Source organism: Phyllobates terribilis, unplaced genomic scaffold (assembly GCF_046119375.1).
Source record: "Phyllobates terribilis strain yellow unplaced genomic scaffold, ASM4611937v1 Scaffold_2__4_contigs__length_985480577, whole genome shotgun sequence".
NCBI classification, from domain to species: Eukaryota; Metazoa; Chordata; class Amphibia; order Anura; family Dendrobatidae; genus Phyllobates; species Phyllobates terribilis.
In genome coordinates, this window is record NW_027362762.1 from 86,673,610 (window position 1) to 86,685,973 (window position 12,364).

Genomic DNA, 12,364 nt, shown 5'->3' on the forward strand with positions numbered 1-12,364 from the left:
TATATACTATATATAGGTCCAAAGGTAGGTGGACAGAAAATAATAACATTTATTTCATTTATTTTGATTTATATACAATATATTTACTAACCTTACTAACACAAGCATAACATTGACAATTACATTTTATTCTGAACAATAATACAAAAGCCCTTAAATTTTATCAACGCAGGTGCTCAAACTGTTTTCCATTATAATTTGCACAGCTTTGAAGTCGGCCTCTTGCGCTTTGACAAACTTTTTTGCACAAGTCTCTTTGGGTATTAATTTCTTGAAATGAATCTCTTATGTAATTTTTCAAATCACTGACACTTTTTGGTTTTCGACTATAAACTTTGTCCTTGAGTACTCCCTAAAAGAAAAAAATCCATTGGGGTCAAGTCTGGTGAACGTGCCGGCCAATCAAGTGGGCCTCTTCGGCCAATCCATTTATTAGGAAATGTTTCATCAAGATACTCGCGGACCACTCTTGAATAATGTGGAGGGGCCCCATCTTGTTGGAATTAGGCTGTTGCTGTAACTGGGGAACAACTTGATTCATTAGAATTTGGAGATACTTATCTCCTGTGACTGTTCCATCAAAAAATATTGGTCCTAAAACACCAAAACTTGAAATACCACCCCAAACATTGACACCAGGCTCATGTAGTTGTTGCTCTAATGTTAAATGCATGTTCTCATTATACCAGTAAATACAATTATGTCTGTTAATATGGCCGGATAATGTGAAAGAAGCTTCATCACTCCACATAATGTTATCTAAAATTACTGGATTTTGTTTGATAAATCTCCCCCTTCATAATCTTATTACACTTTCTGTCCACCTACTTTTGGACGTGTGTATGTGTATATATGTGTATGTGTGTAAAATATATGTGTGTGTGTGTGTGTGTGTGTGTGTGTGTGTGTGTGTGTGTGTGTGTGTGTGTGCGCACACACACACATATATATAGTACAGACCAAAAGTTTGGACACACCTTCTCATTTAAAGATTTTTCTGTATTTTCATGACTTTGAAAATTGTACATTCACACTGAAGGCATCAGAACTATGAATTAACACATGTGGAATTATATACTTAACAAAAAAGTGTGAAACTACTGAAAATATGTCTTTTATTCTAGGTTCTTCAAAGTAGCCACCTTTTGCTTTGATGACTGCTTTGCACACTCTTGGCATTCTCTTGATGAGCTTCAAGAGGCAGTCACCGGAAATGGTTTTCACTTCACAGGTGTGCCCTGTCAGGTTTAATAAGTGGGATTTCTTGCCTTATAAATGGGGTTGGGACCATCAGTTGTGTTGTGCAGAAGTCAGGTGGATACACAGCTGATAGTCCTACTGAATAGACTGTTAGAATTTGTATTATGGCAAGAAAAAAGCAGCTAAGTAAAGAAAAACGAGTGGCCATCATTACTTTAAGAAATGAAAGTCAGTCAGTCCGAAAAATTGGGCAAACTTTGAAAGTGTCTCCAAGTGCAGTTACAAAAACCATCAAGCGCTACAAAGAAACTGGCTCACATGAGGACCTCCTCAGGAAAGGAAGACCAAGAGTCACCTCTGCTTCTGAGGATAAGTTTATCCGAGTCACCAGCCTCAGAAATCGCAGGTTAACAGCAGCTCAGATTACAGACCAGGTCAATGCCACACAGAGTTCTAGCAGCAGACACATCTCTACAACAACTGTTAAGAGGAGACTTTGTGCAGCAGGCCTTCATGGTAAAATAGCTGCTAGGAAACCACTGCTAAAGACAGGCAACAAGCAGAAGAGACTTGTTTGGACTAAAGAACACAAGGAATGGACATTAGACCAGTGGAAATCTGTGCTTTGGTCTGAGGAGTCCAAATTTGAGATCTTTGGTTCCAACCACCGTGTCTTTGTGCGACACAGAAAAGGTGAACGGATGGACTCTACATGCCTGGTTCTAACCGTGAAGCATGGAGGAGGAGGTGTGATGGTGTGGGGGTGCTTTTCTGGTGACACTGTTGGGGATTTATTCAAAATTGAAGGCATACTGAACCAACATGGCTACCACAGCATCTTGCAGCGGCATGCTATTCCATCCGGTTTGCATTTAGTTGGACCATCATTTATTTTTCAATAGGACAATGACCCCAAACACACCTCCAGGCTGTGTAAGGGCTATTTGACCAAGAAGGAGAGTGATGGGGTGCTACGCCAGATGACCTGGCCTCCACAGTCACCAGACTTGAACCCAATCTAGATGGTTTGGGGTGAGCTGGACCGCAGAGTGAAGGCAAAAGGGCCAACAAGTGCCAAGCATCTCTGGGAACTCCTTCAAGATTGTTGGAAGACCATTTCCGGTGACTACCTCTTGAAGCGCATCAAGAGAATGCCAAGAGCGAGCATATATATACATTCACACATTTTTTTTTTTTTTTTTTTACATGCAAGTATAGAAAAAGAGAAAAGAGAATTTGGGGTTGCTTTGACTTTTATACTATACACTTAAAGAGATTGATAAATTGATTTCTTCTGGTCTGAACGACTGTGTGACTACCCAACACCTGTTATTTTTCTGTAAGATGTGTGTTGATGTGTTTTTAAGCGCTCAGTTTTTTGCAGTATCTGGGGCATCCATGGAAGCTAGGAAAAGAAAAACCGCTTTCTGCTGTGCCCCAAATCACTGGCAGAGCTGATCTGGGTGTACTAGGACCACTCAGATCTGATGTGTCGGCAGATCCCCGGCAATCATCTGACCACCAGGTCCTACAGAAGCTTCAGCACTGCCGCTGCTTCTATTCACTGCATGGTGCACTGAGTTCATCTGTAGCCTGAGACAAAGAAGGCAGAAGGGGTTAGAAACGGCCTCTGTCTTCTCCACAGGGTCCCCGGCTGTGGCACTCAAAAGACAGTGGGGGAGGCCAGTAATGGGTAATCCCTTAGCTTCCTGGACCACCATGTGCCTGACATGAAAGTGGGGAGGGTTGTTAAGACATTGGGGTGAACTGCAGTCACTTTTCAGGCTCTGAATATTCTTAAAGGGATCTGTCCTATTGGAAATAGTCTCCTATCTGCAGGCAGGATGATAGAGCAGGAGGAGCTGATCAGACTGATGTACATTTCTGTGAGATAATTTTCAGCATAACTTTTACTTTATTCATTGAAATCCCTGGTATTTTGTGTGTAAGAATCCAGTGGGCGGTCCCACTACTGCGAGTCCAGTGGGTGGTCCCACTAGTGATTGACAGTCTTCCCTCTATGACAGTGCACGTAGAGAACTGTTAACCATTAGTAGCACCGCCCACTGGACTCCTATACATAAAAACACCAGGGATTTACATGAAAAATGAGATACAATTTATACTGAATAATTTCCAACCCTCCTACATATCCTGTTCTGACCGGCTCCTATTAAGTTCTACTATGATAAAAATATAAACGTCAGACCTTCAGATAAGCAGATCCCTCCAGATCGCTGGGAATCTGTACATCTAAAGGGCAGTAATCTTCAGGGATTTTCTTATCCAAGTCAATATCAGTGTTCTTTGTTACTTCAAATGTTCCCTGGTGAGGAAAGAGCGACCCTATAACAATGGAAAAAAGGGAAGACGTCAGAACACGATCAGAGACCCGCTTCTACCTGACGACCGGTGGGTACAGGGGCATCTCTATATTATACAGTGATGCCATGTGGTTATGGATGAAAAGAGGCCTCACTCCCCCCCAATCATAGAGTGATCACATAAAGTCACACGCAATCACTATAAAGAAGTGCTGCGCACAAATGTTATTCCTGCTGTTAGGCCTGGTTCACACTATTAGTATTTGATCAGTATTTTACCTCAGTATAAGCCAAAACCAGGTGAGGAAAAGTATAATAGAAACAAGTCACCAATTCTGTATTTATCACCCACTCCTGGTTTTGGCTCACACATACTGAATGTGTGACAGTGCATGGTCTAATACGGAGCTATGGCAGCTCCCAGAATATACTCGGCATCAATCAGTTGTGCTTTGAGACAGGGCTGTGGAGTCGGTAAGCCAAACCTGCGACTCCTCAATTTCCCTTACACCAACTCCCACATATATTGCTTATATTTAAATAGATAGATAGAGGAATAGATAGATTAATAGAGGGATGGATAGGTAAATAGAGGGATGGATAGGTAAATAGAGGGATGGATAGGTAAATAGAGGGATGGATAGGTAAATAGAGGGATGGATAGGTAAATAGAGGGATGGATAGGTAAATAGAGGGATAGGTAAATAGAGGGATAGATAGATAGATAGATAGATAGATAGATAGATAGATAGATAGATAGATAGAGGGATGGATGGATAAATATATGGATAGATAGATGATAGATAGCCATATGGATGGATAGCTGGAGGGATAGATGAAAGGATGGATAGATAGATAGGATGGATAGATAGATCGGATGGATAGACAGAGGGATAAATGAAAGGATAGATGAATAGATAGAGGGATGGATAGATAGATGAATACATGGAGGGATAGATAGAGTGTGATAGACAGATGACAGCTACAGACAGCAAATAGTACATTGCACATATCACACATATAGTTCACACTTTGTACAGAGAGCACATAATAATCACCTACAATATTAGCAGTAGTTCCCTTCCTGTGACAGAGATGAGCAGTAGTACTTTCACTTTCTCCAGCTCGGGGCCCAGGAATCAGATCATGTGCAGGGCAGGCACCCCTCCCCCTCCTCTCTCTGGTGAAGACGGCAGAAGATTGCCCCCTGAAGTCTCCAGCCGGTGCAGGACGGGAGCACTGCAGCATACAAGTGAGTTTTGATATGTGCGTGCCCTTGCTTCTAGGGGGGGGGGCAGCTGCCCCCCCTGCCCCTCGCTGGCTACAACCATGATTCACACACAGCGTTTTTGCGGATCCGTTTTTTGCAGTAAAATACAGTGTCTCTGGGCATCCCAGCAAAGTCAAGTGGTTTCAAGATATGACATTCAGACACATTGTTTTGTGAGGATCCGTTTTTGGGCTCAAAAACGGATCCTCACAAAGAATGAGCATGTCAGTTTGTGCGGTGTTTTTCTAATCTGCTTTTGCTATTGAAAACATTATCTATGAGCTCAAAAACCTTTCAGGTGATGCGGTTTTTTAAAAAGCTGATCTGCTTTTGCAGCTGAAAAACGTATCCTCAAAAAACGCAGCAAAAACGCTGTGTGTGAATGTAGCCTTAGATCAGGAATAGAACAGCCATTTATAGGACATTTCATAACTTTCCCAAATTCCTATGAAAAAATATTCAGCACATTCTGCATTAAACTACTGTACCCAATTTATTATACACTGCTCAAAAAAATAAAGGGAACACTTAAACAGAATATAACTCCAAGTAAATCAAACTTCTGTGAAATCAAACTGTCCACTTCGGAAGCAACACTGATTGACAATCAATTTCACATGCTGTTGTGCAAATGGAATGGACAATAGATGGAAATTATTGGCAATTATCAAGACACCTAATGGTGTGGGGTGGCATTTCTTTGGAGGGCTGCACAGCCCTCCATGTGCTCGCCAGAGGTAGCCTGACTGCCATTAGGTACCGAGATGAGATCCTCAGACCCCTTGTGAGACCATATGCTGGTGCGGTTGGCCCTGGGTTCCTCCTAATGCAGGACAATGCCAGACCTCATGTGGCTGGAGTGTGTCAGCAGTTCCTGCAAGATGAAGGCATTGAAGCTATGGACTGGCCCGCCCGTTCCCCAGACCTGAATCCGATTGAGCACATCTGGGACATCATGTCTCGCTCCATCCACCAACGTCACGTTGCACCACAGACTGTCCAGGAGTTGGCGGATGCTTTAGTCCAGGTCTGGGAGGAGATCCCACAGGAGACCATCCACAACCTCATCAGGAGCATGCCCAGGCGTTGTAGGGAGGTCATACAGGCACGTGGAGGCCACACACAATACTGAGCCTCATTTTGACTTGTTTTAAGGACATTACATCAAAGTTGGATCAGCCTGTAGTGTGTTTTTCCACTTTAATTTTGGGGGTGACTCCAAATCCAGGCCTCCATTGGTTAATAAATTTGATTTCCATTAATGATTTTTGTGTGATTTTGTTGTCAGCACATTCAACTTTGTACAGAACAAAGTATTCAATGAGAATATTTCATTCATTCAGATCTAGGATGTGTTATTTGAGTGTTCCCTTTATTTTTTTGAGCAGTGTATATTTTAGGAGTCGGAGTCGGTCCATTTTATACCGACTCCACCAAAATGAGCACCTACTCCGACTCCACAGCCCTGCTTTGAGAGCTTTGAATGACAGCAAGCAGAGATCTTGCATCTACGTATGTGATTTACACAGACGCTCTTCTTGATAAGACCCCCATACGCAATGGAGTAAAGTGATCAGAACCTGCAGACCATGTAATTACATGGAGGCCTCCTAACTCTCACCCAGCAGACACTGTTGAGGGAGGAGAGAAGGACTGGACATGTTAAATTTCTCTGCCCTATCATTTTTTTTTCCTTGGGGGAGAAGTCACTGGCACATCTGACCCTTCCCTAGCCCTACTAAAATCACATAGCGATTTGTTTGGGCAGAGAATTATGGTATACGGAGGAGTTCAGTGGACCCCATGTAAGTGGACACCTTTATATTAGCTTCATGGGCAGCACCAATCTGACCCTGTAACAGAGGCAGGCGGGTTCTGAAAGGTCTGTATAGCTTTGGCAGGACAAATGGCGCTGCACGCAGTCCTATCCCCCCTTTTCCAATCATCTCTGCACCTAAACACGTGGCTGCGCTGCTTTTGCTCCTTGGGTCAATCAGTTGTAAGAACTGATGGGATTTGGTCGTACTTGTCCCAATCACAGACATCTCTCATGTTCTATTAAGGCTATGTGCCCACGATGCAGAAATGCTGCATATTTTTTCCACTTCTCCCTGGCAGGAAAAACGCATGTGGATTGTACATGCGTTTTCCTGCCAGGGACAAGTGGATGTGAAGCGTTCTTCACTTGCATTTCTGCATGCGGCTTATCAAGCTCTTTTCCAATCGATTTTAGCATCACTTGGAAAAGTGCTTGACAACTTGGTCACACCATATAAATCCATGCAACCGGCATATATAGTGTGACCAAGTAATAGTTAAAAAAAAAAAAAAGAATAAGAATGGTAAAAAATAAAGATTATACTTACCTTCCGATGGCCCCCCCCCCCGGTATTTTCTCCGCTCCGTCTGGTCTGTTGTATGGGTCGCGGTGGTGTGAAGGACCTGCCGTGACGTCAGCGGACTATCACTGGGGACTATGGGGCACATAGTACCAAGCGTTTTTTAAGCGTCTTCGCTGCAGAAATTCCGCGGCAAAAATGCTTGAAAAACGCATAGTGGGCACGCAGCCTAACTGGACAATGATTTTCAACCATTTCTGGACAAGCAATGTGAGAATGAATATGGCTCCTCCGTATAGGAGGATGCAGAATGAGGCTTCCTACCTGCACTTCTGTAGCTCAGGTCCCCTAGGATCTTGTCCCCCAGCTTCCTCAGTTTCCAGTGCTGGCGTAACCTCAGTAACTCAGAGTTAAAGTCGCGCTGCCTCTTGTTCTCCTGGTTCTCCGCCACAGACTTCGACAGACGCTCACCCCCTCTCAGTAAGATCTGGGCAGCGCCCAGGAGGGATTTCCGCTTAGAAACCAACAGTAAACCTGGCTGACTCTGAAAAGAGAAGACAGTCACTGGATTATTACTGTTATATACTATATCCTCAGGATGGATCATCAGCATCAGGCCGCTGGTGGTGCGGTAACAGTGTTGAGCTGGAGTGGAACAGCTCTGTACACTGTGCCCAAGAACCTCCGATGCATGTCATCTCCTACTGGAGTGACTGCAGCACCCGAGACCAGCCATCACTCAATGATAGGAGCAGCGTTACTCGGCTTCATCCACATCCGGCTGCCGCAGGAGCAGGAAACAGCTGATCGGTGGGAGAGCCGATCTAATGTTAAAGGGGCTGTCCAGTGAGGAGATCATCTGTCCAGAGGATTGGTCAGAAAGTATCTTACTGATTGGTGCAGGTTCGACCACTGGGTCCCGCACTGATCGCCACAATGGAGCACTTTTAACCCCTGCAGTGCAAATGCTTGAAAGCCGCTCCATTCGTTTTTTTGAGGGACTGCTGAGCACTGCACTGCTTTTTCTGGCAGCTCTATAGGGAGTAAAAGTGTCCTGTTATGCCAAACGGTCGGGACCCCGTTTTTCAATGACATCACTACATCGCGTCTGCTGTGCATTGCCTCGGTGCACACAGCAGACATGATGACATCACTACATCGCGTCTGCTGTGCAGAGCCTCAGTGCACACAGCAGACACTGTGACATCACTACATCGCGTCTGCTATGCGGAGCCTTGGTGCACATAGCAGAGGTGATGACATCACTACATCGTGTCTGCTGTGGGGAGCCTCTGCGTACACAGCTAAGACCACAGCAGAGCACAGGGGGAACGGGATCGAAAGGAGGACGGTGTGTGCCCGAGGGGGCCGTCATACCGTGTGTGGGAGGAGCTGGGGAGGTACAAGGACTGAATACCAGGAGCAAATGATTTATACACTTTATAGACAGCAGTACATTATATGGTTTTGATTCACAGTTACTGATAAGAATACAAGTTACATTCAGTTCCATTACATCACAAATAAGCAGCAAGTCCACAGAAATTCCGCTCAGTATTAAGTGATATAATTATTATTGCATAATATATTAATATTGAATAACCAAAGTCATGGGAAGCCAAACAGCCCATATAGAAATATAAACTTTATTAGAATAAAACAAATAAGACCAATAAAATTATAAAGGGAGACTGGACAACAAATATCCCTTTACATAAATAGATTCATAATAGTAATATCTATATGCATGAAGAAGAAAATAGCAATCAGTACATCTGATGAGCACAATAAGCCCAAAGAGGGGTACACAGAGCAGAGCCAAATCAGCACATCTGTGGTATAATCCAAGAAAAAAAAACTAAAGTGCAAGAGTATGAATATATATAATGAGGAATTACCCAGTATATTAAAGAGAGTGTAACATGGATAGAAAGTGCAAGTGCATTCACTGGGAGTATAATAAACACAAACGTGAGTTAGATGCCCTCTAGTGGTTGATGTGCAAAACAACCATGCATAATAGATAAATATAAATAAAACCTGTAAAGTGGTCTGGAGAGTAGGCAACAGAGACCCCGACACGCGTTTAGCATATGCTTTTTCCTGGGGGTATGTGCGCATCGGGTCTCTGTTCCCTGAATGAGCCTACTGACTGCCACAGTGGCCCCCGGGACATCCATACCTGCTTTGGGGTCAGGGACTCCTGGGATACGGGATCCAGATGCATGTACCTCTTGTCTTTCACCACGGTCAGCACGTCGTACAATACGCACATCTCGGTCAGCGAGCCTCGTAAATGGTTCCGTACAGAGTCCCACGGCCAGAGCGATGGCTGAAATTTGACCAGACCTGACAGAGGAAGGACGGCCGTAATTAGTGCAAGAGAAATCATATTTAACCATTTCATCCAGAACACACGAATAGAACGGAACTATTCTGACAGATTCATAAATACGTGACACCAATTCGCTGCAATCGTGTGAGAGGCCGACGCTGCCGCTTGTCCGAACTATTGATCAAGCAGGAATCTGGGCGGTAGGGGAGCAGTACGCTCATGAAGATCAATGGCGACACAACCTTTTTAATAAACAGCTGTAATCGAGCAGTCTGTACTATTATAATCAAGAAACATTTAAGTAGTTTTTCTTTTCCCCACAGTTGATGGATGCAGGGGAAGAAGTGACTCAGAAGTGGAGAAAGCAGAAGATTTATTACAAAGCTTTTTTATAGCTACTTGTACAGTGATTTATATCATTTGTAGAAATAACAAAAGGGAATCGGTCACCTCATTCATGTTCCCCATAATGTGGCAGCATAACTCAGAGCCGGGCTGCATGACTGCACCCAGGTATATTTATTTCAGAAACTCTCCAGAATTTCAGAGAAAATATCATTTATATAGCGACCGGCTTCTTCCTGCATTGCTCTAGTAAGTGATTAACATGTCTCTTCCATAGCAAGACACCTGTCAACCACCCGGAACAGTACTGACAGAAACTGGCAGGGGGCAGCACTGGACAGTCTGGTCTCTGCTATGGTCCCCAGCTCGATCTGATAACTACATTTTGCCTGCAACACTGGAGCATTTCAGAGATGAATACACCTGGCTCCGACGTGAAGCTGGGATCGATCCCTGCGGTGTGGGCAGAATGAATCAGGTGACAGATTCCCTAAAAAACACCCAATGATCCTGAGATTGGGGGGGGGCGTGGGGCGGCCACTCCTCTGTGGTGAAGATGTTGCAGATAAATGAGTAGTCACCGATTTAACCCCTTCCCAACATTGACAGACCAGCAACGAGGAACCTTGTTTGAATCAAGCTTTTCCCAGTGAAAAAACAAAACAAAAAAAAAACACAACATTTTTTTCTTTTTATCTTCAAGTCCATAAGTACAGCCGTATTAAGATTACGTAATTCTTAAAGGAAAAAAACTTTAATAATAATAATAATAATAATAATAAAAAAGAAGCTACACTTGCCCCCAAAATTGCAATTATGTCAGGAAAATGTTGTACGAATCCAAAACTGGTACCAATAAATGAACAGCTCACAAGAAAAACAAGGAGCAAGTGGTAGAGAAATAATGAAGTTCTGGTTTTGAAAAAAGGTGACAGAAAAGACCCAAATTATTATTTTTTAACCAATAAAGTAATAACAATCCCAATCTCGCCGGAAAGGCAGCGACCCGGAGAATCTTGTTTTCGCACGATGAACACCGTAAAAATGAAACCCAGAAAACAGTGACGGAGCAGAATCATCATCATCCAGAGGCAGAGCTTCATCATCATCATCATCCAGCAGCGAAGCACCATCATCATCCAGCGGCAGAGCCTAAATCATCATCATCCAGCGGCAGAGCCTAATCATCATCCTCATCATCCAGCAGTGAAGCATCATCATCATCCAGAGGCAGAGCCTCATCATCATCCAGCGGCGAAGCCTCATCATCATCATCATCCAGAGGCAGAGCCTAATCATCATCCTCATCATCCAGCAGTGAAGCATCATCATCATCCAGAGGCAGAGCCTCATCATCATCCAGCGGCAAAGCCTCATCATCATCATCCAGAGGCAGAGCCTAATCATCATCCTCACCATCCAGCAGCGAAGCATCATCATCATCACCATCCAGAGGCAGAGCCTCATCATCATCATTATCCAGAGGCACAGCCTCATCATCATCTAGCGGCGAAGCATCATCATCATCATCATCATCCAGAGGCAGAGCCTCATCATCATTATACAGAGGCAGAGCCTCATCATCATCATCATCATTATACAGAGGCAGAGCCTCATCATCCTCATCATCCAGCGGCGAAGCATCATACAGTGATGAAGTCTCTGTATCATCACTTCATCACTTTGCGATTCATTATTCGGTAAAGTGAAGGGCGTCACTGAGTAACACTCGCCTCCACAATCAGCCTCCTCCGGTGATGGGGACAGAATGTAACAGTGACAGCTTCTGAGAGAGGAAAAACGAAAAAGCTGCCGGTGACAGGAAGGGGTTAAGCGCGTATTCCAACCAGTGAGGGCTGAGGAGGAGCCGCTGTCACAGCAACAAGCGAGAGAGGAGCATCCGACCAATAGACATCGTACAGCAGGTAAGGAGTCACCTGCCCGATCACATCGGCCGATCTCAGCGCACACTCACCTTCCTCCTCCTCCAGCTGCTCCCCCCAGTCGTTCTCCCGGGGAACGAGTCCATCTCCGATCCCTTCTTCATCAGAGTCCTGGCCGAAGTCTATTCTCTGCGCCAGACGGGCCAGGTTCTGTGACATAGACAGCGGCTGCACGTACGTCTCGGAGCCATCCAGCCCCACCTCCTGCACCTGCTTCTCTGCGGAAGACTCGATGCTGATCTGCACCGGCGGCCCCCCGGACATGATCAACCGGAGAGACTAACCAACGAACTACAGAAGCACCGGCGCGCTCTGATGACATCACAGTCATGTGACCGGCGCGTAGGGACGTTACGGCACCACGTGAGCAGCAGCGTACCTCGTGACCGCTAGTGTACCACGTGCTCAGAAGGCTATATATACTCCTGCGTACCGCTCTAATCGCCATTTTCTTGGGGCTGCGACAGGGGAAGGAGGGTGGTGAAAGGCATGTCGAGCGGTCGTGTGGCCTCGTAATGGCGACAAAGTGACAGGAAAATAAGTCACGATGAATAATAGTAAATGAACCCGAGGTGTTAGGGAGACCTAGCGCTACAGGGGCGCCTTGT

General features: G+C 44.7%; 1 protein-coding gene across 1 annotated transcript in view; it reads right to left on the reverse strand.

Annotated features, from left to right (window-relative positions):
• The window catches only part of MED17 (mediator complex subunit 17), a 35,026-nt gene extending 22,904 nt beyond the window's left edge, over window positions 1-12,122 (reverse strand). Inside the window, exons 1-4 of the mRNA XM_073662187.1 lie at window positions 11,789-12,122; window positions 9,316-9,482; window positions 7,458-7,677; window positions 3,410-3,546 (exon numbers count right to left, since the gene is read on the reverse strand). Coding sequence (XP_073518288.1) covers window positions 3,410-3,546; window positions 7,458-7,677; window positions 9,316-9,482; window positions 11,789-12,020 — 756 coding nt within the window. The 5' untranslated portion in view covers window positions 12,021-12,122. The remainder of the gene's footprint in view (window positions 1-3,409; window positions 3,547-7,457; window positions 7,678-9,315; window positions 9,483-11,788) is intronic.
• Between the last annotated feature and the right edge of the window lie 242 nt (window positions 12,123-12,364).